The 27,444-nt window shown below is 32.1% G+C and overlaps 2 protein-coding genes across 2 annotated transcripts in view; both read right to left on the bottom strand.

Moving 5' to 3' along the window:
* LOC142241886 (electron transfer flavoprotein beta subunit lysine methyltransferase-like) overlaps window positions 1-27,444 on the bottom strand; it is a 234,446-nt gene that overhangs the window by 155,747 nt on the left and 51,255 nt on the right. The gene's annotated exons all lie outside the window — the stretch shown is intronic.
* Gadd45 (Growth arrest and DNA damage-inducible 45) lies at window positions 21,093-22,859 on the bottom strand. Its single transcript, XM_075310971.1, has one exon. It carries the CDS (start codon window positions 22,556-22,558, stop codon window positions 22,058-22,060), a length of 501 nt encoding a protein of 166 aa, XP_075167086.1. The 5' UTR covers window positions 22,559-22,859; the 3' UTR covers window positions 21,093-22,057.

The following is a 27,444-nucleotide window of genomic DNA, read 5'->3' as shown; positions in this document are numbered from 1 at the left end:
AAGGAAACCCTAATATTTGGTTCATGGTGGTGGGTATTTAAGGTTCGGCCCGGCCGAACTTAGTGCTGTATATACTTGTTTTCTTGTCCAAAAGGCAATAAACTTTTGAATGAAGTTGTAATGTCCTTATAATTAAGTGATTTTACTTAAAAATGTGTATCATAACATGAAAGATAAAATTTTTGAGGTAAGGTCAACGTGACTTTAATAATTAAGAAAAATTCTTTAAAATTAATAAAATTGTCTTTAAATTTGTTTCCTTTTTGCATCTTGCCTACAAAGCAAAAAATCGTTAAAAAATAAGACATGTTTTTCAACACTTTATTTTAAAGACGCTTTTTACTTGAAGCATAGCATAATTTCTACTGGAAGTCGAGTCTTAATATGGAAAAAAAATAACTCGTTAACTCGTTTTTAAAGGATTTTGATAACAACTGACGAAAAAAATCTAAAAAAATGAAAAATTAACATATGCTTCCTAGAATGCTTCCTTTAATGAAGTCAAAATGGATTTAATATTTCTGAAAAAATCTTCAAAATTAATAAAATATTTCAACACATTGTTTTAAAGTCATTATACCCTAAACCACATAGTGGTCAGGGTATAATAAGTTTGATCGGCCAAAAAATGTGCCTACAAGAAATATTGATTTTAGACCCCATAAAATATATACCGATCGACTCAGAATCACCTCCTGAGTCGATCTAGCGCTTGGCGTCCGTCCGTCTGTCCATGTATTTGTTGTTCACAGGATTTCGGTCGCAATTATTAACCGATTTTGATGAAATTTGGTACAGGGAGTTTTTTTGGGCACAAGGACGAACGTTATTGAATTTGGAAGAAATCGGATCAAATTTAGATATAGCTCCCATATATATGTATTGCCCGATTTCGACAAATGGGGTCACGTTGCACTTTTTTTACTAACCGATCGTCGTCAAATTTAGCACAAAATAATCTTCTGTATCACCCTTTAAGTCTGAAAATTTCATCGAAATCGGTTCAGATTTAGATATAGGTCCCATATATATGTATCGCCCGATTTTGTCAAATTAGGTCATAAAACCCTTATTTATCAACCGATCTTACTCAAAGTTGGCGAAATGTAATCTTCTATAGCACTAACTATATGTGCAAAAAATCATCGAAATCGGTTCAGATTTAGCTATAGCTCCCATATATGTACCGCCCAAATTTTGTAAATAAAATAAAACTCAATTGAACAAATAATACAATGTTTGTACTATAATTTTCTCGAAGAGGAGCGGAGCGGAGCGATTTTTTTTTTCTCGGAGCGGAGCGAGGAGCGGAGCGGTTTTTTTTCTCCGGAGCGGGAGCGGAGCGGAGCGAAAAAAATGGACCGCTCCGGATCCCTGGACATAACTAAGTTTTTTCACTTCTTAAAGAAAATTTTGTAGTTTGAAGAAAAAACTTGGAGTTCAAAATTGCAAGATTTGTCTTTAGTGACATACGAAGTTCATGATGGACGCATTTTTGGTAAAATTTACAAATTTAAAGAAATTCTGAACTATTTTGTGGAAGACACAAATTTAGTTAATCTTTATGCTTCATTTGAGTATATTTTTTTCCTCGGGTTTAGTTTATTTAACTAACGTACACAAAAAAATTATTAGAGTAAAGAAAACTTTCTCCAAACATAATATTTCTATAAACTAAAATAAAGTTAAATTGGCTTTAGTGAAATAGAGAGTTCACTTTTTTTGAGTGTATATTCATATTTGACATGAAGTCTTTGGCCTCACGACATTTTTTTTTTGTCAAAGCGGAAGAATTGAGCTCATAATCATCTAGATATCCGTTTGTTGGCTGTTCACATGGTAGAAGTTGCCATTTTTGATTCAGACCTTCGACCCTTATTAAATATATTTAGTTTTCGTTACCGTCCATCAAATATGGCCGAAAAGAAGCTGTAAATATTTAATGCAAACTCCCACAACTTCGAAGGTCTAAAGATTTTGACTTCCCACAATGAATTTGGTCTTGATTCCAAGCCAAAGAAGCCGATAATCGCATTTAAGACGCTATTAACTTTTAAATTTAAGTTTAGCATACTTTTAACATACACTGATAAAAACAGTGAACCCACCAGGAAGAAAACTTTCGGTTAATTTTAGAAAATTTTGAATATTTGTAGAAAATTTTAACTAAATAGTATTACAAACGTTGGCATCACGCCGATGTCATAAAAATAAGTAAATATTTTTCGACAAATTCAAGAAAATTTATTAGACATAGCTACATTTTTTCACTTGTTAAAGAAAATTTTGTAGTTTGAAGGAAAAACTTGGAGTTCAAAATTGCAAGAATGTCTTTAGTGACATACGAAGTTCATGATGGACGCATTTTTGGTAAAATTTACAAATTTGAAGAAATTCTGAACTATTTTGTGGAAGACACGAATTTAGTTAATCTTTATGCTTTATTTGAGTATATATTTTTTCCTCGGTTTTAGATAATTTAACTAACGTACACAAAAAATTATTAGAGTAAAGGAAAATTTCTCCAAACATAATAATTCCATGATCTAAAATAAAGTTAAATTGGCTTTAGTGAAATAGAGAGTTCACTTTTTTTTTAGTGTATTAGGCCACATAACTTAATTTATTCGCTTTTCCGTCTGGCATGTAATATAAATGTCCTTTATAAACGTAGTAACCACATACAAAATTCCAAATACAAACTCTGAATACGAATACGTTTTAGCTTAATGGTAAATTTACGAAATATCATCGAATTTAAGGACATTTTCAATAATATTGAATACTTGTTTCCAAGTTCCTTTGTGTAAATATACTAATTTTTAAGACGAATCTCTTAACTCTGAAGACAACGGGCCTTAAATGAAAAGTTTATCGTCTTGTGGACAATGAAAAAAAAGTTTATATCAGATAAATTCGTCTTCTATGGTAAGCAAAACTCGCATTCGGAATTTAAAGAAAAGACACCTTTGTATTTTGGACAATATTTTTTCCAGTGTAAAAACAACTTTAAACTTTCAATGATGCTGCTTCAGAATTCTCGTAAAAGAAATTTATGCGATCATTTGATTTAATGCATTGACAATTGTTCCTCTAAATGTTTCCATTTGGACGATGATCACCACCCATAAATTGTGTAATTTATTTTATTTGCACAGCTAATGATCTCTCTGCCAGACGGCTTCCCCGAACTACATCATAAATGCTGGTTCTGAAATTGAATGCAAAAACAAATCGGATTGCGGCAGAATTTCCCAGAAATCAGCAATTCATAGTCGCGTGCTGGTCTGTGCCGGGGACTTTTTGTTATTGTACTTGGAACGCACGCACATACCGTCATACACTTGTTCTGCCCCGCATCAGGCATGTGATAAGGGGGTGCGCTGTCGCCTTATGAGTTTTTCACATTGAAGGCGTCTTCAGAATTTAATGGGCTGTTTATGATGACGATTAAAAGAGGCGTCTTGTTTATTTGACAATGTGTCCTTATCTTACACTCCTCCTGCTGCGATTTAAGTGGTGGACGAGTGTCCCCAGACTGCTTCACAAAGAAATCAAAAAATAAAAAAAAAAACATGATAATTCAATGGAATAAAACTGAAAAAAATTACAGACTTTTGATTTGTATACCACTTATCACGCGGCTGCATTTTACGTGTAATTCTACGTTGGGAATTTTGCTTAAATTGACTTTTTAAATTGTGGTATTGGCGCTAGTTTATTCTAGCCATTGAGTCGTTTTCGCAATACTCATGATCAGTCAACATGACCACCTGTCGGTGAGACATTGTAAGTTCACCTAGATTTGTAATCATTGATCACGATGTGTGAACACCACGAGGAATGTACGGTAGACTTTGTGAAAACCACTCATCATGTGGTTGATGCTTTTTGTCATACGCTTCTTACGACATTCAAGTGTGACTGACAATGGCTGTTTATTTAAGAAAATTATCATAAATCTGAAATGCTTACAACGGAACCCCCATGTTTTGCTTTTCGAAAATTTGTTGTTTTTTTTTTAATGGAAATCCCCCATGTGCATACAACTTACAAAAAATAAATAAACTATTTTTATTTATTTTATTTTTTATTTTTTAGGTGCACTGAAAAAAAGTTGAATGTCTTTGAAGTAAAGCAAATTTCCCTTAAAGTAAAGAAAAGAATTTCTATTTTAAAAATATAATATTTAAATTAATTCAGGTATTGAATCTTTGGATTTTGAGATTTAATTGAGATTTCTGCTATACGATTTTTGGATTTTTAAACTTATTTATTAATTTATTTGTATATGAATAGCTTCGTTAATATATCCCATAAAGAGAATGAAAATTCGATAAATGTGAACAAGGAAGGAACATTTTGGTTAATTTTAGATTTTAACTAATATGTATTACAAAAGCAGATGTTACGCCGATTTCACAAAAATAACCAAATATTTCTCGACCAATTCAAGAAAATTTTTTAGACATATTTATATTTTTTTCTTCTCAAAATAAGATTAAATTTCTAGAATAGAAAGAAGAAAACTTTTGGTTAATTTTAGAGAATTTATATTATTTTTAGAAAAATTTAACTTAACAGTGTTACAAACGCGGTCATCACGCCGATATCACAAAAATAAGTAAATATTTTTCGACAAATTCAAAAAAAATTATTAGACATAATTACATTTTTTCACTTGTTAAAGAAAAGTTTGTAGTTTGAAGGAAACAATTGGAGTTTAAAATTGCAAGATTGTCGTTTTCATGGTGGACGCATTTGTAGTAAAATTTACAAATTTAAAATAATAATGATTTTTATACCCTCCACCATATGGTGGGGGTATATTAACTTTGTCATTCCGTTTGTAACACATCGAAATATTGCTCTAAGACACCATAAAGTGTATATATTCTGGGTCGTGGTGAAATTCTGAGTCGATCTAAGCATGTTCGTCCGTTCGTCCGTGTGTTGAAATCACGCTAACATCCGAACGAAACAAGCTATCGACTTGAAACATGGTATAAGTAGTTGTTATTGATGTAGGTCGGATGGTATTGCAAATGGGCCATATCAAACCACTTTTACGTATAGCCCCCATATAAACGGACCCAAAGATTTGGCTTGCGGAGCCTCTAAGAGAAGCAAATTTCATCCGATCCGCCTGCAAATTCGGTACGTGGTGTTAATATATGGTTTCTAACAACCATGCAAAATTTGGTCAAAATCAGTCCATAATTATACATAGCCCCCATATAAACCGATCCCCAGATTTGATCTCCGGAGCCTCTTGGAGGAGCAAAATTCATCTGATCCGATTGAAATTTGATACGTGGTGTCAGTATATGGTTTCTAACAGCCATGCAAAAAATGGTCCATATCGGTCCATAATTATATATAGCCCTCATATAAATCGATCCCCAGATTAGACCTCCGGAACCTCTTGGAGGAGCAAAGTTCATCCCATTCGGTTGAAATTTGGTACATATCACCAGTATATGGCCGCTAACAGCCATGCAAAAAATGGTCCATATCGGTCCATAATTATATATAGCCCTCATATAAATCGATCCCCAGATTTGACCACCGGAACCTCTTGGAGGAGCAAAATTCATCCCATTCGGTTGAAATTTGGTACATAGCACTAGTATATGGCCGCTAAAATCATGCAACAATTGGTCCATATTGGTCTATAGTTATATATAGCCAGCCGATCGCCAATCACACAAAAATTGGTCGATATCGCCAAAAATAATCCGGCAAAATTTTATTTCTATAGAGAATTTTCTATAGAAAATTTTGACAAACTGAATTATATATGTACCTACACGGATGAAAAAGACTGTTTTTCATATGTTTGGCTATAAACATTATATGTTTGGAACACAAATTTTTAAACACAATATTTTTGAGTGCAAGCATATAATGTTCACTAGCATAACATGTTTGGGACATATATCTTAATATGTTAGAACATATTATGTTTGGGACATAAAATGTTTGTAAATATAATATGCTTGGATGCAAACATATATTAATTTAGAAATAGCCTATAAACATATATGTGTTTAGTAGCTTGGAGCGCTATTTAACAGGGAGCGATATTGAATTAAGTTGGTGGTTGTTGCTTGTTATTACAAAATTAACATTTTATTTTTCCTTGGGCAATTGATCAGCTACTTCTTTGATCCTTACAAACTGTGTGGTCCGCTGTTCGAATCCCCGTCCGGCAAAAGGTAAAAATAAAATAAAAATCATAAAATTGAATAATTTCTTCTACAATGTTTGTATTACAGAAAAAGGTGCTAAGAACTAAAAAATCTCGTGGAAGTGAGAAAGATGTGGGGGAATATACAATTAGGCAGAAACAAAATTTTGAGCATTCAGGTCGAAAACCTATGTTGTTAGCACCAATATTACCTGTTTATTTTCATAATTCATTATGATTGTAAATATATAAATAAATAAATAAAATTTTGAGCACAATATTGTTTGGGAGAATTTTTTTAAGCATATAATATTTTTGGGTGCAAAATGCTTCCAAACATATTATATGTTCACATAATAACATATTGTTTTTTAGAAGACAACATTATTGAATTTGGATGCAAAAATACAAAATGTTTGGAACTTAGACTACCCAAACATATATTGTTTAGACCAATATGCTTTCAAACATATTATATATTGGAAGAGATCAAACATACAAATGTTTGGGCAATACCTAAAAATGTATATGCTTGAAGCAAAATATGTTTGGGAGTATATGTTACAGAAGCGATTTTTTGTGAGCGTGTATTTAATCGGCTTTTTTGTTTAATATATACCCCGTATGGACTAACTCACAATTTAGGAGACGGTGTTAAGAAGTTTTAAGATACCTTGCCATCGGCAAGTGTTACCGCAACCCAAGTAATTCGATTGTGGATGCCAGTCTTTAGTAGAAGTTTCTACGCAATCCATGGTGGAGGGTACATAAGATTCGGCCTGGCCGAACTTACGGCCGTATATACTGTTTTTTTTTTTTTTTTTTTTGAGAAATACCAATTTAGAACATCTTTATGCTTAATTTGTGTATAATTTTCGCGTTTGACTAACGTACGCAAAAAAATTATTAGAGTTAAGGAAACTTTCTCTAAACATAATAATTCCATGAACTAAAACAAAGTTAAATTGGCTTTAGTGAAATAGAGAGTTCACTTTTTTTTGAGTGCAAGTTAAATCGAGAGATCGGTCTATATATATTTTGTGTGTGTGAAACTATGAGTCTAAATCACATAATAATTTTCTTATAAATTTATATATACCATAGTTATACCTACCAGCTTATTTTAACAATTTAAATAATTAATCTGTGATATAAGCACTTAAGTTTAATCCGATTACAACGATGATCGCAATTTCCCTTTTCGAATCAAACCAAAGAACAATCAAACATATTGATCCTGTTGTTGTTGTTGTTGTTGTTGGACACACGTCATTTGGTAATAATATAATTAATTCATGCTAAAGTACTTAAAAATATATAATTGTACTTTATTTTTAAATACTTAAATATAGATTAAAAGATTGTTGCAGGCCATTAAACAATCGTTGGTAACTTAATTATTATTCACAATTTCATTAAAAATTCTTATTACTTTGGGACGCCATACTTGGCAATTTTGAACAACTCTAACTAAAGGAACTAAAGGAGTTAGGGATGAAAAAAAATTACGAGGAGTATGCGTCATTGTCGACGGGAAGTCAACGTTTAGGCAAATGAAATTTCATGTATAACAATCATCAACAATCATGGTCAACCCATATCATACTACTAAAAGATGACTTTTTAAGAGCTGCAGGAAAATTTTTCAAAAAAAATAAGACATTGATAAAATATTATCGTGAGGCCAAAGATTTCTTGGGCTTAAAAAACGAATGCGTTTTTTGCTTAGCATAGAAGACTTATTTCTCTTATATAAAGTTTGTCCAAAAGTCGATACATTTTTCACTAAAGTCGTTTTGTCTTTATACCTAAGTGATTCGACTTAAAAATGGCTATCTTTACACGAAAGAAAAGCTTGTTTGGCTAAAGTTAACTTGTCTTTAATAATTCTGCAAAATTCTTCAAAATTAATGGAACCACCTTAACCACCTTTTTGCAACTTGACAACAAGGCAAAATAGGATTAAAAAAATAGGAGATGTCTGTGTTTAAAGTGAATTTTTACATGAAACAGGAAATTTTGTACTTGAAGCCAAGTTTCCGTTAACACGTTTTTAAAGGACGTTTTAAAGGATTTTGATAATGCAATTCCATAATTTGTAAGCGTTGTTCGGTTGTAAGACGATTTTTTTGTGTGTACCCTGGAATTGTTCACCGTATTAGCAGCCTATGGTGAATACTGCACATAACCTTGTATTTGTTATATATTCACTGAGCATTCTAATTAAAATTACGTTTGTACTGTTTCAGTAATCTTTCGATTTTGAGATGTGATTCTGTGAGTATGCTTATGGTATGGTAATAACCAGACCTAGATCGATATGTGATTGTTCAGTTTAAGGTGATTATTAAAATGACGTTTATTGTTAATATATTTGTTAAATATTTTAGAAATGCATTTGGATATTGTTCACCATTTTACTGTAAACTCTACTAACCAAATCGCACAACATTCTCCAATATTTACAACGAAATTTCATGTGGATTTTAAGAATTTTCAACGTTTAACGTCAACTAAACTTGCTAAATAAAATTGCACATACATTCAGATTCGGGACACGGAAGGAATGACAGATGTATAAATTCATACTGCTAGGATGCACCGAATATGTACTTCACCATTCAGCTAAGTACTAACTAATTTACAAGTAGTACAAATTTGTGTGTTTGCCAAATAAATTCAATGGAAATCAACAAATCACTTCAAATATTTATCACAATAAATTATGTATTTTGCCGCAGAGAGGCAAGTAATTATCGCCATCATCTGTATTTATCAAATGTGCAAAATACGTAATTTGAACACAAAAAACAAGTATATACGGCCGTAAGTTCGGCCAGGCCGAAGTTTATGTTCCCTCCATCATGGATTGCGTAGAAACTTCTTCTAAACACTGCCATCCACAATCGAATTTCTTAAGTTGCGGTAACGCTTGCCGATGGCAAGGTATCTTAAAACCTCCTAACACCATCTTCTAAATTGTATGTAAGTCCATACGTGGTATATATTACATCAAAAAAGATCGATCAAATACGTATATAATTCAGTTTGACAAAGTAGACATAAAATTTTGACAAAATTTTCTACATAAATAAAATTTTAACAAATTTTCTATAGAAATAAAATTTTCACAAAATTTTCTATAGAAATAAAAATTTTGACAAAATTTTCTATAGAAAGAAAATTTTGACAAAAATTTCTACAGAAATACAATTTTAACAAAATTTTCTATAGAAATAAACTTTTGACAAAATTTTCTATAGAAATAAAATCTTGGTAGATTTTTTTTGGCTCGAGTGGCAACTTGATTATGAACCGAATAAAATTTGAACAAAATTTTCTATAGAAATAAAATTTTGACAAAATTTTCTATAGAAATAAAATTTTGACAAAGATGAAAATTTTATTATGAACCGAAAAAATTTTAACAAAATTTTCTCTAGAAATAAAATTTTGACAAAATTTTCTACAGAAATAAAATTTTGGCAACATTTTCTATAGAAATAAAATTTTGGTAGATTATTTTTGGCTCTAGTGGCAACCATGATTATGAACAGATATGGACCAATTTTTGTGTGATTGGACCAATTTTGGTATGGTTGTTAGCGACCATATACTAACACCACGTTCCTAATTTGAACCGGATCGGATGAATTTTGCTCCTCCAAGAGGCTCCGGAGGTCGAATCTGGAGAACGTTTTATATGGGGGCTATATATAATTATGAACCGATATGGACCAATTCTGGCACGGTTGTTAAAGATCATATACTAACACCATGTTCCAAATTACAACCGGATTGGATGAAATTTGCTTCTCTTGGAGACTTCGCAAGCCAAATCTGGGGATCGGTTTATATGGGGGCTATATATAATTATGAACCGATGTGGACCAATTTTTGCATGGTTGTTAGAGACCATATAACAATATCATATACCAAATTTCAGCCAGATCGGATGAAATTTGCTTCTCTTTTAGGCTCCGCAAGCAAAATCTGGTGATCGGTTTATATGGGGGCTATATATAATTATGGACCGATGTGGACCAATTTTTGCATGGTCATTAGAGACCATATACCAACACCATATACCAAATTTCAGCCGGATCGGATGAAATATGCTTCTGTTAGAGGCTCCACAAGCCAAATCTGAGGGTCCCTTTATATGGGGGCTATACGTAAAAGTGGACCGATATGGCCCATTTTCAATCCGACCTACATCGATAGCAACTACTTGTGCCAAGTTTCAAGTTGATAGCTTGTTTCGTTCGGAAGTTAGCGTGATTTCAACAGACGGACGGACGGACGGACATGCTTAGATCGACTCAGAATTTCACCTCGACCCAGAATATATATACTTTATGGGGTCTTAGAGCAATATTTCGATGTGTTACAAACGGAACGACAAAGTTAATATACCCCCATCCTATGATGGAGGGTATAATAAAACATTTTTGGTTGGAAAATATTCAAACATACAAAATTCAATGGAAAAATTCGCAATTACAACAGTTATGTATTCGACTAAAATTAATGATGTCAAGTGAAACCCATTCGTTTGATCATTTTTTTTTTTGTGACAATCGTTTTCAACTTTGTTCGGATTCAATGTATTTGAATTATCTGGTAATTATGCACCAGCGAAAAAATTACATTAATTTTGACGCAAATGTGATTTTCCGGAAAAGGGTTTGAACTGAATTTGTACAAAAGAAAGAGGCCAAAAAATATGTAGGGTACATTTAACGCAACAAATACTTCAAACATTACAATCCAGTATTTTATCAATTAAGGTTTACAATCAGAATCAAAAAGTCGACTTTCCATTTTTTTCAACGTATAAAAAATTCGACTTTTGACTATTAAGCTTTTTAACAGCTTATAAAGATCGACTTTGACCTTTGCCATTGTTATAACTTCGGAATTTTCATCATAAAAAATGCCCCCTTCAATTTCGATTCACTATAAAAAAATCGATTAGTTGAATTTGACTCGATTTTTCATAACATTTCTAAAGGTCGCCTCTAATTTTCTTATTCTTGGACTCTTGTGGACACAAGATAATACCGTTGTGGCAAATGATAGAAATATTTATGGAACCCACAATGGTGTAATATTCCCATGGTAGCTTTGCATGTCGAGGGTCATGGTTTAAATAAAGAAATAAATTAAACAAAAATTCTCTAGACAGCAAAAACTCTTATTACAAAATCAGCAAGAGAATTTGGAAGTTGTTCTAAAGGCACATCTTTAGAAGTATTTCAAATAATGTCCTCCCAAAGCTGTTCTTCATTTTAATATTATTTTATAATTAAATTTTAAATAGGTTAAAAACAGAGTACACTGAAAAAAAGCATGTCCGGTTCCAAAGATTTTGTCTTTACTTTAAACATTTTGGTATTGATTCCGAGCCAAAGAAGCGGAGAATACATGTATGAGGGCAGTTCGGAAACTTCTTAGCCTAGCACAAAAAGCGCGGTATAAACAGAAAAAAGTTAAGTGTTTTGGAAACTTCCATCTCTGTTAAGAACACATGTTATATTATGTTTCGATATGGCAACTCCTTCATATCAGGGTTGGCCTGTGGCAAACTGTGACTTTTGCGACATACGTTTACGGCGGTATAATACGTATGTCGCAAAAGTCGTAAACCTGGTATAGAAAACCTAATTTGGAATTAAAGAAATTGTGAATATTTTTTAATTTAATTTAGTTAAGCTCCCCGATAAAAGGTATGCAAAAAATGTTCTATATTGTATTTATTCAAAAGTCTACTAGATTTACATCTCTCATTCACAACTTGAAACTATTCTTGGTTTTCGTGGACCAAGCTTTAGCTGCATCAGCGAATGACTAGCTACAATTTTGAAAATTTTTAATTAGTATGGAAATTGGCTCTAATAAGCCAAAAAGTGATTTTATAAAATTTTCTCTAAACAGCAATTCACTTATATAAGTCTTAACATAAGTAGTTTTCCTTCCAGTTTCTGCAGTAATTTGTGAAAGGTTAACTATGAGCGAGTACCGACCGTCACGTTTACTGCACCATCGAGTAGTTTATAGTAATATTCTCAAGTATTTTAAACCTGTTAATAATTTTATGAACATTCCTGAGAATTGAAACTTCTTCGCATATATCATCATCTTGGATATCATTCGCTGCCTATCTGAAGGGTGTGAAGTATTTGGATTTTGCGACGTTTGCGACGTTTGCTACTTTTTCTACATTTACGACGTGTATGTGACGTTTACGACGTTTACAACTTTGCGACAGTCGCAAACCTTAAAATGTTTGATACAGACCATCTCTGCTTCATATAGAAACAGGTGTTAAAAAAAGACGCATCCGCAATTTTTTTTACAATGGAAAAATTAGAAATGCGTGCTGTCATTAAATATTTACATAAAAAAGGTTTATCGGGACAAGAAATTCATAATGATATGGTGAATGTGTTAGGTAAAAGTGCTCCTTCATATGCAACAGTACATTGAAGATGAACCACGTAGTGGACGTCCAAAAACAGCAACAACAACAGCAATTGTAGCCAAAGTGCACGATATGGTATTAAATGATCGATGAATAAAAGTGCGTTAAATTGGCATCTCAAATGATCGAGTCCATTTAATTTTGCATGAAGAACTACAGATGAAAAAGCGTTCTGCAAGATGGGTGCCGTATTTATTAACAGTCGATCAAAAACGCATAAGAATGAACATTTCTCAAGCTTGTTTGGATCGTTTTAAGCAAAATAAAATGGATTTTAAGCGTCGTTTCATAACTGTTGATGAGGCATGGATCCACCACTATAATCCAGAGACAAAAGAACAATCCAAACAATGGACTGGAGCTGGAGGAAGTGCCCCAAAGAAGGCAAAAACAATTCAATCGGCTGGTAAGGTTATAGCAACGGGTTTTTGGGACTTCAAAGGTATTTTATTGATTGACTATCTGCAAAAGGGTAAAACAATAAATTCAGAGTACTATTGCAACCTTTTGGATCAATTAAATGTACAAATTCGAGAAAAATGTCCTGGCTTACAACAAAAAAAAAATAGTTTTTCATCAAGACAACGCACCAGCGCACAAGAGTGTTTTAACAATAGCTAAAATCAACGAATTAAAGTACGAGTTGCTTGACCACCCACCTTATTCTCCTGATTTAGCTTTTACTTGTTCCCAAATCTAAAAAAATTCCTTGCTGGCAAGCGTTTTACCTCGAATGGAGATGCAATTGCAGTTGTAAACCACTATTTTGAAGACCTTGAGGAAAACTATTTTAATCAAGGGATAGCATTGCTAGAAAAGCGTTGGACTAAGTGTATTGAAGTTTCAGGAGATTATATTGAGAAATAAAAAATATTTTTGAAAAACTAACTATTCTCTTTCATTGATAGGCTAAGAAGTTTCCGAACCGCCCTCGTAAGGATACTTTTAAGACACAATTCTCTTTTAAATTTGGTTATGTGTACTTGCTTCTTGGAAGCAAATTTTAATTTTTCGCTTTTTCAGCTTTTTTTTCTTCATATGCTATCAAAGTCCTTTAAAAACGATTTAACGACAACTTCATTTTTCAAATTAAGACTCGACTTCCAGTACAATTAATGCTATGTTTCAAGTAAAAAACGTCTTCAAAATAAAGTGTTAAAAAACATGTCCTAACGATTTTTTGCTTTGTAGTCAAGATGCAAAGAGACAACAAATTTAAAGACAATTTCATTAAATTTAAAGAATTTTTGTGAATTATTAAAGTCAAGTTGACCTTAGCCCAAACATTTTTTTCAATCATGTTATGATACCCATTTTTAAGTGAAATCACTTAGTTATAAGGATAATACGACTTCATTGAAAATTTTATCGGCTTGTGGACAAGAAAAAAAAACTTTATATTAGAGAAATGCGTCTTCTATGCTAAGGAAAATTTGCATTCTTATTTTAAGGACATGAAATCTTTGACCTCACGACAATATTTTTTTTCAGTGTAAGAATTAATAAATAAGTACAAATTATTTAGTGGAAAAAAATTCTAAATCCATCTAGAAAATATTTCCGCAAAAATTTCCGTAACGTTTCAGACAAGCGTTGAAATGAATTGAAAATCATAATCATAAATTATTTATTTGGCAAAATATCACAAAAAAATATTTAAATTCACATCCAAAACACTGAATTGGGATCACACGTTAAGTGATGTAAATTCAGTGAAGCGGCAGTTAAAATGGAGGACATCCGTCCAATGAGAAGCCCATGTTAAATTCATCGCTTCTGCGCCAAGTCTACACCACTTGCGGGTCCAAAAGAACATACTTTTTTGACGACGTTTCATTGCTGGGAAATATTCTCAAGCATACTGTATTGCTCGGGGTATTACACAAATGCTGTTGGTCATCTCTACCACGTACTTAGTTTTTACTTGCACCCTCAAAAAAAAATCGCTTCTTTAACATATGTTCTAAACATATTTTGCAGGAAGCACATATATTATTGGATACTGCCGAAACATTAATATGTTTGTTTTATGTGAACATATTATATGTTTGGAAGCATTTTGAGCCAAAAATATTATATGCTTGAAAGAATTTTCCCAAAGACGATTGTGTTCATTGCCTAACATACTCGTAATTTTCACTTCCACGAAATATTTTAGTTCTTGGCACTTTTTTCTGTAATACAAATAATGTTGAAGAAATTATTCACTTTTATAAATTTTTTAAATTTTACCTTTCGCCTTCACGGAGAATCGAACCGAGGACCATACAGTTTGTAAGCCAACACACTATCCACTGGACTACGTAGCTGTTATACTCACCAGTAGATAATTATCGTTATAAGTTACATTTATATAGCATAGTTTGCAGCGCCCATGAGCCCATGCAAACATAACATTATTTAACAAAAACATACATTTGTTTGCCACGTGGAGCAGTGGTTAGCATGTCTGCCTTGCATGCAAAGGGTCGTGGGTTCAATCCCTGCTCCGACCGAACACTTTTTTTTAATTTACACATTTATATTTATACTATATTAAATTTTTATAATGAAACTTCGAAATGTGGGTTATTAAAGATTTATACATAAATAATTTTATAATATAAACATAAATTTATTTAGGCGTGAACAGTTTTTTACTGGCATTTAACACCATCGCTCTTAAATGCCTTTTATTTTTCTTTAATAATTCATTTTAAAGAAAATAAACTTTTTAAATTGTTTGCTGCAAAACTCGAACTTAATGCCCGCTTTTATATTTGAAGGTGTCCGTCAACTCATCGTGGACTACTTATTAATAAAGAGGAACTAAACATTGTTTTTATACATTTTACTGTGTAATTTTTCACTATTTCCTCCTTATTTCATTTTCTTGTCCCAACTCTAAAAAGAGTATAGTGTCCTTTCGTTATTTTTATGAAGACCCCTGATTTCTTTTAACGAACCAAGAAAAAAATTGTGCCCATAATGCCAAAATGTTAAACAAAACACATGTCCATACATACATAACATAAAATGCTGCTATCAAGGCGAAAACATATGCTGTTTGTTTTTCAAATGTCTCTTAATTCAAATTAAATAATATTTATACTTAAGCATATCAAATTTTTGGCCTTATCATAAAACAGTTTTCCGAAACAACATACAAGCGGTTTCACAGAAATTCTTCTCTTTTGATTCTTTTGTCAACTTTCTCTATACTCTCTCTGTCGCTTTGAATAAAATATCACAACATATCGCGACCTTAGAATGACAAGGTTCTAAGTGAATAGGGATTTAGTGTACACTTAGAACCTTGTCATTCTAAGGTCGCGATATGTATGTTTAGTCCAAATTTGTAAATTTATACATGTTTGCATTCACACATATGACTTTTATGAAACATTCATGCCCCAAACATAATATATTCTAACATATTAACATAGATGTCCAAAACATTTAGTGTTAGTTTAGGAACATTACATGTTTGCACTTAAATATATTGTGTTTTAAAATTGTCCCCGAAACACATTTTGTTTATATCGGAACATATGAAAAACATATTTTTCTAACAGTGTGGTTAATAAAAAACAACTACATACGACCGTTAGTTCGGCCAGACCGAATCTTATATCTTAGAACTTCTACATTGTTGTTGGTATTTTTCCTCCAAGATGCTCCAGAAATCAAATTTTAGGGGTCGATTTATAGGGACCGATACTGATCAATTTTTGCATGGTTGTCAAAGGGTATAAACAATCATCGTGAACCATATTGTAACCGGTTCCGAAGAAGTTTGCTCTTCCAAAAGGCTTCGGAAGTCATATCTGCGCGTTGGAAACCTCATATTTATTGAAGGAAATACACACAAAGAAGATAATTTAAATATTGTGAAGAATTATTTGGGCGAATTTGCCCAAAAAATGGGTCCATATTGTTAAAGAATAATTGCTATAGAATACCAAAAAAATATTACCTTACCCTCTACAGAGCCCGGACTTGAATCCAAATGAACACCTGTGGGTATGTATGAAAACAAAACTAAATAACTTTAATATTTCTAGCAAAGAAACTGCCAAAAACGTCCTTACGGATATATGGAGTTCAATTGGAGTAAATTTGACGAAAACCGTAGCTCACTAAATGCCAGGCTGTAAAAACCGCTAAAGCCTATATTAAAAACTTGTCAGATTTAGTATTTTAAACAATAATTTGTATTTATTTTTAGTGTAAATTTTTTTTGCTAAGCGAAATTAACTTTTGTTGTTTTTTTATTTAGTTCCCAAAACAGAAATAAATCTGAATTAATTTTCGTTTTAATTTGTAACTCAGATTTGAAGTTAAGTTATAGTACATGTTTATTTACTTCATATTTTTCATGTCGCTTCACATTTTATTTCAAATTGATTGGTGTAAAACTTTTTTTTGCTGACTGTATATTAATTTAGAAATTTCGCATCAAATAAAAAAGTCTGAGCGAGAGAGATGGCGATGGAGATAGATAATGAAAAACATCAATATAACATAGTGAGAGAACCAAATGAGATCAAATGGTAACATACTCTTCTTGAGAGACATTTTTTTGTGGATACATGTGCTTGCATTCATTTTGCTATTCGACTTGCACATGAACGAGGTTCCCCAAAAATTAATTAAATGTTTAAGTGTACTTATTATTCAATTTACACATTATATTCTGCATTAGGAGAAACGAACAAAAAGCGAAAAAAGAAAAGAGATATATAGAGCCGCTTTTAATATTTAGTCAATAAATATTTAGAGTATTTATTTGTATTCAACACAATTATATTTAAGGCATTTTGCTGCAAGCAAACAAAAGTTTAGAAACTGGAATTAACTATTTGGGGACTGGAATTAACTATGCTTAGGGCGAAACATAAAATGTTTTCACTGCTCGAACAATTTTTCGTTTGAACAAATTCTGAAAATACATATGTTTGAAACAGAATATGTTTGGGAGGCAATTTTTGTTTTGAGGGTGTATAGGTTTTCCAAGAAGCATTTAAATTGTTTTAGCATTTAAATTGTGTTAAGTAATGATTCCTACAAAAGCAAACTTAATGAAAATTTAGCATTAGCAATAGTTGTTAACAACAATTAAAATATTTACACGGAGGTTCTTTGTTTGTAAACCACTTTTTTGGACGCATAGAAGGAACATGATCTCCCCAAATATGTTTTAAGAGAAAAATGTTATTTTGGACGGTGGACATGGAACAATTTTGTAGCAAAAATGTTGTTTTCTTGACAAACATACACATGGTCGCCGAAATAAGATACATAATTTTCGATAAAATAACATGGTTGCGGCAAACATGCTCCATGTTCACCGTCCAGAAATAACTTTTTGCTCTTTTTGATCATATTCCTTCTCATGGTGTGGATTTTGTATCTGTACACTATGGGCCAAATGACCGAAATCTCACGCATAAAATCAATTTTTTACTTAAATTTTTAAATTTGGTGATACAAAAAACTGGCAACACATTACTAAAAACAAATCCAAAACGGTAAAATAATATGGCAACCCGTTTGGCAATTTGATGCCGCCGAAGTGGCAAGTCTTTGGTATTGTTTTTTTTTCTTTTTCTTGAATATATAGTTCAGCAAAGTTCTTTAGAGATTGTGCTCGTAAGAAAAAAGTTTTAAAGTTATAAAATACATTATGGGAAAAATTAACTATATTGTGTGAAAATTTAACTAAATTGTATTCCAAATTTCGAGATTCTTTAAATAACCGAACATTTTTGAATTTTTAGTTACCATTTACGAAGTGCATCTTTCTCGAAAAGAATAAAAATAAAGAAACAATTGTAGGAGCCAGATCATTCCCATTTTAACCACGCTTTAGTTCATTCTCTTTTGAGAAGTGTACTGTTTTGGTTAGAATTGAACTAATGTTTATGTCATTTAAATTTAGCTGTCATTTAGTTCATACAATTTTTGAGATATACTTGGAATAAAGAAAAAAATCGTTGGGCTGGGGAAAATTTCTTACAAAATTTTAAAAATAAATTAAAACAAAATAAAATTTTGGCAATAAATATTAGTTCATTTTAGCATCAGTTTTACAACATACTTTTTTCTGTGTACATTTTTTCTTATAGGGTATACTAACTTATTAGAAAAATTTGTTTCTAATCATACGTATGAATAAAAGAAAAATATTTGTTATAGGAATATATTTTGTAAAAATTCGGTTTTGTAAGAACAATTAAAAAATGTCGTTTTATTTTTTTGTAAACAAATAATAATAATGTTAATATTTACAATCAGTTAACTAAATAATCATACCCATACAAAACAAAACAAAAAAAAAAAAACAAAAAGCAAAGTAAATTAAAGGAATAAGTTGTATTTTTCAAACAGTATACAGTTTCGCTATTCTTTGTTCATATTATTAGTTCTCTAATTGTTCACCAGAATTAAAAATATGTTGTGTTATTCTTTGAATGAATGTTTTATCTCTGTGATTATATAAAAATATATTAATGTTGTAGATGTTATCATCATTAGACAATATACGAGTTTAATACATATTATAGCTCGTTTCTGTCTTTATTTCCTCTTCTTCCGATTCCAAAATACAACAAAAATGATTGGTGTTTCGACAAACTTTCTTATATGTTTTTATGTGGTATCTGTTACCGACTGTGTTGGATAAAAAGTTGCCAATTTCCCAGTCCTATTTATGTTATGCTAAACGATTAAAAATTGCGAAGGATGGTACTATTACTTGCTCCACATAAGGTAGTGATAAAATTGGAGTACAGTATAGAAGCTGTGAAACTCTCACAAATGTCACCAGCATAATCCACCCTAAAAAAATATTTGGTGTTCGTTCGAAGCTTGGATTGAACCCATGACCTTTTGTATGCAGGCTGTATTGCTAACCATTGCGCCACGATGGCCATATTTCAAAATATCGATATATTTAATTTCGTATATGGTAAAACTGGTAAGCTTGAGATACACCTTTCATATATAAGTGGGCGTGGCAGTGGTCGGATCGGTACAAATTTTACAAATCAAAAACTGTCACTTGGCCCATAGTGCAATGTAGCACATTTTTGTTCGTTTGCTAACGCAAAGAGTGTGGTCGTTGCTGGATGCTTCGCCAACATTGTGGAAACATCAGAAAATGTTGTACCATGCGAATACAACCAAACGAAATCACCATATAATGATCGAATTTATATTTGGTCAGATGGTCTTGTAAAACAAATTATCTGCTCTTCAATACAAATATTTCTTTAAATTGTGATATTAACTTTTGAGCAGTATTTTACCGTTATCTGTGAATCAGAAGATCGGAATTTCATGTTATGTGAGTGCCTAAGTACGTTATTTGCATATTTGACGTAGTCGGCATTTTGCTTTGTCCCCGCAAAGCGGAGTAACAAAGTCAGTGAATACGCAGTATTATGAGGATTGGTATGAACTTGTGTGTATATGCGGTAAAGATAACATCCCCAACAGAATGCGCGAGCCCAATAAAAGTATTGCGGGTTTTTTATACAAATTCCACGTGTTGTTTCATAAAAAGTGTTAACTCAAATTAATGGAATTTACTTTTTATTTGAAAATAGACTAATCTGTGAGGCGATGAAAAATATTTTCGATATGTAATTCAAAATTTGTACAAATAAAAGCTTTTATTTTTTTTGGCATTTGTTTTAGAAAATCGTACGTAATTGTCCAATTGAAGTTAGCATATTTTCCTTTCAGACAGGTGAGATTTTCATAATTTCCCAAAAATCCAATGGGTTTTTTGGGGTTAGAAATTAATTGGAATAAATTGCGTTTTAGTACGAGATAAATACGATAACTAAAACAAATTGTATCTTATCTTTGAAAAGCACACCCACTTTATAAGCCAAAGGCTGCATCTTCATTACAACTGCCAATTGATTATGGGAAATTACCATCGAAAAGAAGAAAAGCTGGTTTTAAGATTCCATTGTTAAATCGCTTCTTTATACCCCTCTCTCTCTGTTGTGTAAATTAACCTCAACAGTTGGATATCAATGTTAAAGACCCCACCACTCATCTAAAGATTGAAACAATAACCAAATTCTTACATTATTCACCTAATGAGTAGAGAGCAATGAACGCCCTTTGACGTAACGGGCTCAATGCCCTCTCACTACATTGTCAACATACATTTACATTTACGTAGCCATTGTTTACATTTACAGGTCAGTGTTATTGTTCCATAGGGTAGGGGGATAGCCTGTTTATGTGACTCTTGACTATTGGGGTACATAAAATTGACCAAATACAATAACAATAAATGATTGATTGTAGCAGCGACCTTTGTCGTGAGGGGAATTTTAAATATTTTATTGTTTTGTTTTTGTATTTTTGGCAATAGCTAACATTCAAATTACGTTAATCCAAATAAAAAGACGAAAAATATTTTTGTTTTTGTCTTGTATTTATTTATAGGAAAATAATTGTTTTTTCATGTTATTTTTTGTTCTTTTTTTTTTCTTAAAACGAAAGTCTTAACAATGTTTTTATTTTTTGCTTACGAAAAGCTAACATAACAAATACATTTATTTTGTTGATAAACAAAAATTATTCTCAATGCGTAAAATCTATTTGTTTCTAATAAATTAATAATAACAATTTTTTGCTTCCTTTTTAATTATTTTATATTAAGATAATGATTTTTTTTCGCTAACATTTTTTTGTTGCAATTTGTTTCATCCATTTCGTATAGGCTAGCTTAATAGCAAAAGTTATATTTCAACTTAGATGTAATAATAATTAATTATTTTTGTTTTGTTTTTGCAAACCCATGACAGCTGCCGGTTCAGCTTTCTTCATAGAGCTGAAATCCATAGCTCACAGAGTGAGGAGGGCCATGTATTATAACGAGATTTTTCTTGACTCGTGCTTGATTTCATTTTGTTGTTTTTGTTTTAAATGTAGAACTTTGTTTTCATTATTTCATATTGTAATCTGCAGTCGATTTCATTAACTGCCTGATTTCTGATATTTTTCCTGGAGAATGTAATCAACCTTGTTGCTGCTGTGACTACGGATGTTGGTATTGCTTGTCTGTTGTTGTTGACGATTTTTCTGCTGCCACTGCTGCTACTCCAGTCTTATTTCGTTGTTTATTTTTTGTTATAGTTTCAAAAGTGATGGAAATATTTTTATTTAGAATTTAATGAACACCATAAACGTCGGATTGATTTCTAATGCACAGATCGAATTGCATAGTCATCAAATGATTCCAAACATTTCAGCGCTCTCTTGTCTCTTGGTTGATTTATATATATCATCAAATATATCTTCTCAAGTAGTAAAAAGGGTACATCCCCGCTATGGGAGGGGGATTTTCCATAAACTAGGTTGTTGTTGTGTATGCCAACTCACACATTTGGCAAAGGGATGATTGGATTTTCGGTGGCATCCCAGTGGGCTTCACAGAAGTCCACCAATAGAGATTCTGGCTTATTCAAATTCTCTTCATTCTGATCGCCGGTCCAGGTCTTTTGAACCAAACAGCAAGATTCCACATTGGTTTTACCCAAAATGCGGCTAAGTTTGATGGGGCAATCGACCTTGATGACATAGATATCATTTTCATAGCAAAATGCTTCCAGCAATACTTCATGCATGTGGGTGGCTGAATCACCAGCTTGGGGTACTGCCATTAGACAGAAGAGGGAACCTTCGGTGGCCTTTGATAGAACTTTGATGACAGCACTAAGACCCACAATGACACGGGACTCTGTCTGGGCCTTCATTAAAGCACTTTTAACAGTGCGACCAATTTTTGAGTAATCCATAATAGTATCCAAGGGATTTGCAACAGGGAGTTGCTTCTTTTGTTGGTGATAAGATTGAATCTGCATAGCTTCCACAACCATTTTGTTTTCCTTGGGGCAAATTAACTTTTGCTTTTCTTGTGAATTAATTTTTACTTTTTTGTATTAATTTGGTGTATTAAAACACTAAACACTTTAATTGTTTTTTTTGATAGCAATTGTCTTTTGTTTATCTCTTCTCTTTGATTTTTATCTGCGAGTTTTTCTTTTTTCAGTTCTTCTTGTATTGTTATGAAATTCTTTTCGCGCAAATGTTTTTCACTTAGATTTGACCGTCTTTTATGAACGCTTTGCTTTCCGCTGTTGTTTCAATTTTGAGTTGTAATTTCACAATGAATGCCATACGTTAGAGAGCATGGCCTTTTATATTCCCAACTCTCTTAGCTTGGGACAGTTCAATGGAATTTCACAAGAAACACATGAATATACGAGGAATGCCCCCGCTAGTACAAAAACACACAAACGCTTATGCTCTCTTTGCATTCTCATTCTGTATGAATAGCAATGGGGGCCAGTCTCTTTGCTTTGATATAACTCTGACATAGCCCCCTGTTCTCATACTCTGACCAAACAATTGAGATGGGTTTTTAGCATCCGCTCTTATGGGGTTTGTGTGTATAAACAACAAAACAAAAATCTTGGGGAATTTTTTTCTCTTGTTGGCGCTGTTGCTGCTTTACTTGGGCTTTTCCATAGAAACCCCATAATTATCGGTAAAATCTACACAAGAGAAATTATGAAATATGTGGATGGTATAGGCTTAAACCTCAACAAGTAGTGGGGCTAGGGTTTATGGGAAGAAAAAACAAACGCAGACACAAAAACAAACAAAAAATTTGCTGGGTGGGTAAAAACCCAAACCATGCACTAAAATTTTAAGAATTTTTCGTATGTTTTAAGCTTACAGTTTATTTCCAGGAAATTTGATTTAGTTTGCTTCTGTTGTTTGGGATCTACTAACAGAGTCAATAAGTCTTAACGAAAAGTTCAATTAAAATCCCTTTTTTAGAAATTCAAAAGTGTATCTACATCTTAGTGCGCCATATGACCTTGCCATCTTAAGCTTGAATAGATTCCGTTATCAATTATTGCGAAATACTATATTGATTACTTTCACGTGACTTTGCTACATCATAAATTATTTTTGATTTTCAATTAAAGAAAATAATTTTGCATCAGTTTGTGGGCTCGTCTGATGATGTACAAGGCAAGCCTTCATTCTCTTAAAGTTTTGAAGGGGTATCTCCCTTCCGCGACCGTTGAGCACCTTTTCTGTGGGGACTATCTCTAATTAACGAATATCAAGTTTCTCATATGTCTCTATCTACTCAAATAACAATGTTTGAATACTCATTCAGTCATTAGGTAGAAGAGAAGGTATTTCGGTGTTTAATAGAGTGATTGAGAGAGGGAGAGAGTAACAATGGGAGAAATATGATATGAAATTTGAAGATTTGTGAAACACGTTGTTTGTTTGCCGATTGGTTTTCGAATAAAGAAAATTATAAAGAGTGCATTGAATCCAAGGTCAGTGAAATGCGCCGATCTACCAATCTATATAAACAAAATTTGTGGGCATCATTTGGGAGTAACCAGTTTCCTGGTGTATTGCCCTCGTCTATTATCTGCCTGTTTTCCTAACAATGGGACTGTTATTCAAATATTTGTTTATCATTTAGCATCGGCATTTAAAAGAACGCAATTTCAATTACGATTCCTTCCATAGTTCCTCCAACCTACATTGCATTGTTACAATAGGCCTATCGTTTTGTTTACTGCGAATCCGCTTAAAAGTATAAATATGGCTGTCCACGAATGAAAAAAACAATCCAAAGTCAATGAAATTCGTATATCATACATCAATAGGAATGAAATCGTAGGGTTTCAATCCGAAATGAAATAAGTAGACGATTGTGATATCTCAAGTTTGGATTAAACTGGTTTTCAATTATTTGTTAATCATTTAGCATAGGCATTCAAAAATGTTTCAATTGCATACCCTTCCTGTATACTCTTATTAAAATATGCCTACAATTTTCCACTTACCACATTTCCTGCTAAAAAGGTAGAATAGTATATGGCCGTAACTGGTGCTTGGCCAAATCTTCGGACAAGTCATATCATTATTAGCATAAATGTTACTTTGACTGTCCTCGAATGCAAAAAAAAAATCCAATGTCAACCAAAATCAAGAACCTATATGAATGAAAGCGAAATGAAAGGAGTAGGCAATTGTGATACCTTATGTTTGGATTGGACTGCTTTTCAATTATTTGTTATTCATTTAGCATAGACATCCACTCCCCCCCCCCCCCTTTAAGAAAAGCCTATATATTTCCATTTAGAAGATTCTAAAAAAATGTACATATAGGGACATAATCTTAAATACTCATACGTCGTATAACACAAATTTATATCAATTAACAGCATGCTGCGATCCTTCTTTTGGTCTGAGATTTGATAGTCTGTACCAAAAACAGTGAATCCACCCGAAGGAAAATGTTGGTTTATTTTAGAAAATAAACCAACATGCATAGTCTCTTTGTGCATCGTGTGCTGACGTTGTTGGTCCTTTAAAGGCCATAATTCGTACCAAAGGAAGTCAATTCGAACAAATCTAAACTGATTTTAAAATTTTATGTTATTTCCCTTAAGTTTTGATTTGGAAAAATAAAATTAAAAAAATGCAAGAAAAAATGCAGCTCATTACATTGTTGCATTACATATCAGCCACTCTATAAGTGACAATTTATTTTGAAAAATTTTAAATTTTAAAGAATTTCTACTTGTGATTTTTGTGTTTTCGGCAAAATGTAAATTAGTACAAAAATGGATTTTCAACTTTTGTGTCCTTAGTTCTAGCTGTTTTATTTATTGCGTATGATCAATATGTGCATAATTAGCACTCATACGCAGAGATGCAAAACGAAAGGAGAAGCGTACGTATACGTTATTTGTATAGCATTGTGTCCATGTGGCCATTTAGCACTTGTGCACTTGTCAATCAAACCATGACGAGCTGAAATAAAACACCACAAATTTATTTATTCAGTCAAGTACAAATAATGTAACCTAGAGATTGTAATGAGAACTTTTGGAGTTTTTTGGTGTTTAAATGTTCGAAATAGTGAAATTTTCAAGTTTGGTGTTTTATTCCAAAATTCGCTGTAATCTGCATCTTCTTGGTAATATGTGAGGCAATCTCTTTTCACAAGACATTTTTTTCTCTTGGCCGATTTTTTTTTGTTCCTTTATTGTTCCTCTTGGGAGCATAGGGCTTCTACAAGAATTTTGTATCTGCTTTTATCGATACATATAATTTTAATATCATTAAGTGTCTTGTTTATTCTTAATAAGTCAGTTTGTATGGTTCTGCGCCATGTGTTTTTGGGTCGTCCTGGTCTTCTCGATCCTTGGGGGTTCCACTCCAGGGTCATTCTAGAGATGGTGTTTGCCGGTTTTCTTCATTTATTTTTGTATACATTTCTACATTTGTTATTGTATTGGGCCAGAATATACCACATATTATGCGGATGCATTTGTTGACAAAAGTTTGAATTTTCTGGGCTATGTTTTTAGACATGAGCCATGTTTCGCTTCCATATAGAAGTATTGACTTCACGCACGAATTGAAAATCTTTATTTTTGTGTTCTGAGATATTTGTCTTGCCCTCCATATATTCTTCAGTCGGTCAAATGCTGATCTGGCTTTTTTCAGCCGATTGTCAACGTCCTCTTCTATACCGTTGTCACTAGACATCATACTATCCAAATGGCCGAATAAATTTTTGAAAATATTTATATTGCTTGTATACCCAAAACAAAAAGTTTACTTGGATCCAAAGATTTTGACCATCCCTTAAGGATTGTGGTATTAATTCCGAGCCAAAGATGCGGCTTCTTTAAAATAAAGACATTTTTAGGGACCTATATAGGTTTAAATTTAGTATCAATAAAATTAATATTAGGATATAGATTCACTTTTTACGATATATTATATATATCCCAAAAAAATACTTTAACCCAAATATGCCAAAACCTCAAAATAAGTCTTAGTCTATATGTGAAACGTTTTAAATTTTAAGATTCAATATAGTAGTCAATTAAAAGACGATTTCTTTCAAAAAATGTTTTTCTTCACTTTATGAAAATTTGTAAAATTTTTTAAAAGTTGTCTTAGTTCAAAGACCGGAGGGATTCGTGTCTCAAATTTAATGAAAACAGTTTTGAAGGAAAGATTTTAATTAAAATTTCATTATTGTAGAGAAATTGATCTTAATAGTGTAAATAGCGTGTCCTACAATTGAGGTTACACATTCTTTCATATTAGATCAATATTATTTTCATTGTACAAATTGTGCAAATCCAGTATTCTTTGTTTTATCGTTTATAGGCAAATTAATAGTCCAACCTTACGCAAAATCTATTGTCGAAGAATTTGAAAAATTAGCCTTAATGAGAATCATTGACGAATATCTGGCGAAAACACACATGTGATAAAATGTACAACCAGTTTTTAAATTCCTCTCAAAACCATGTCAATGCATTTTTTTTAATTCTTGGGTTATTCCCCAGCACGATACTAATTTAAAAGTCAACAAGCAATTCACGTGAGCTTATTCAAGAATCTCCAGTAAAAGGGGGGATTTTTTTGTGAATGAAATAAATATCTCATTGGCAAAAATTCCACGTCAATTAAATTCTCTCGTTTTGTTTTGCACTTAATAGCAGTTTTAAATTTGCATACCAAAATATTTAACGAAGGAAAATTTAAATTTATAGTTATTATTATATGAGATTTGTAGATTTCATTTCTATGGGCCTTATATGGCTGTACTCAAAATGGGCTATCAAGAATTTGTTTTTATGATGGAATATTTTTTTAAATTTTTTATAAAGATTGTTAATTTAAAAAGGACAATATAGGG

This window comes from Haematobia irritans, chromosome 5 (genome assembly GCF_050003625.1).
Source record: "Haematobia irritans isolate KBUSLIRL chromosome 5, ASM5000362v1, whole genome shotgun sequence".
NCBI classification, from domain to species: domain Eukaryota; kingdom Metazoa; phylum Arthropoda; class Insecta; order Diptera; family Muscidae; genus Haematobia; species Haematobia irritans.
This window is presented reverse-complemented; position numbering and strand designations above follow the sequence as displayed.

Excerpts from the sequence above, each read along its gene's own strand:
- Gadd45 (XM_075310971.1), bottom strand. The coding sequence starts at position 22,558 with ATGGTTGTGGAAGCTATGCAGATTCAATCTTATCACCAACAAAAGAAG.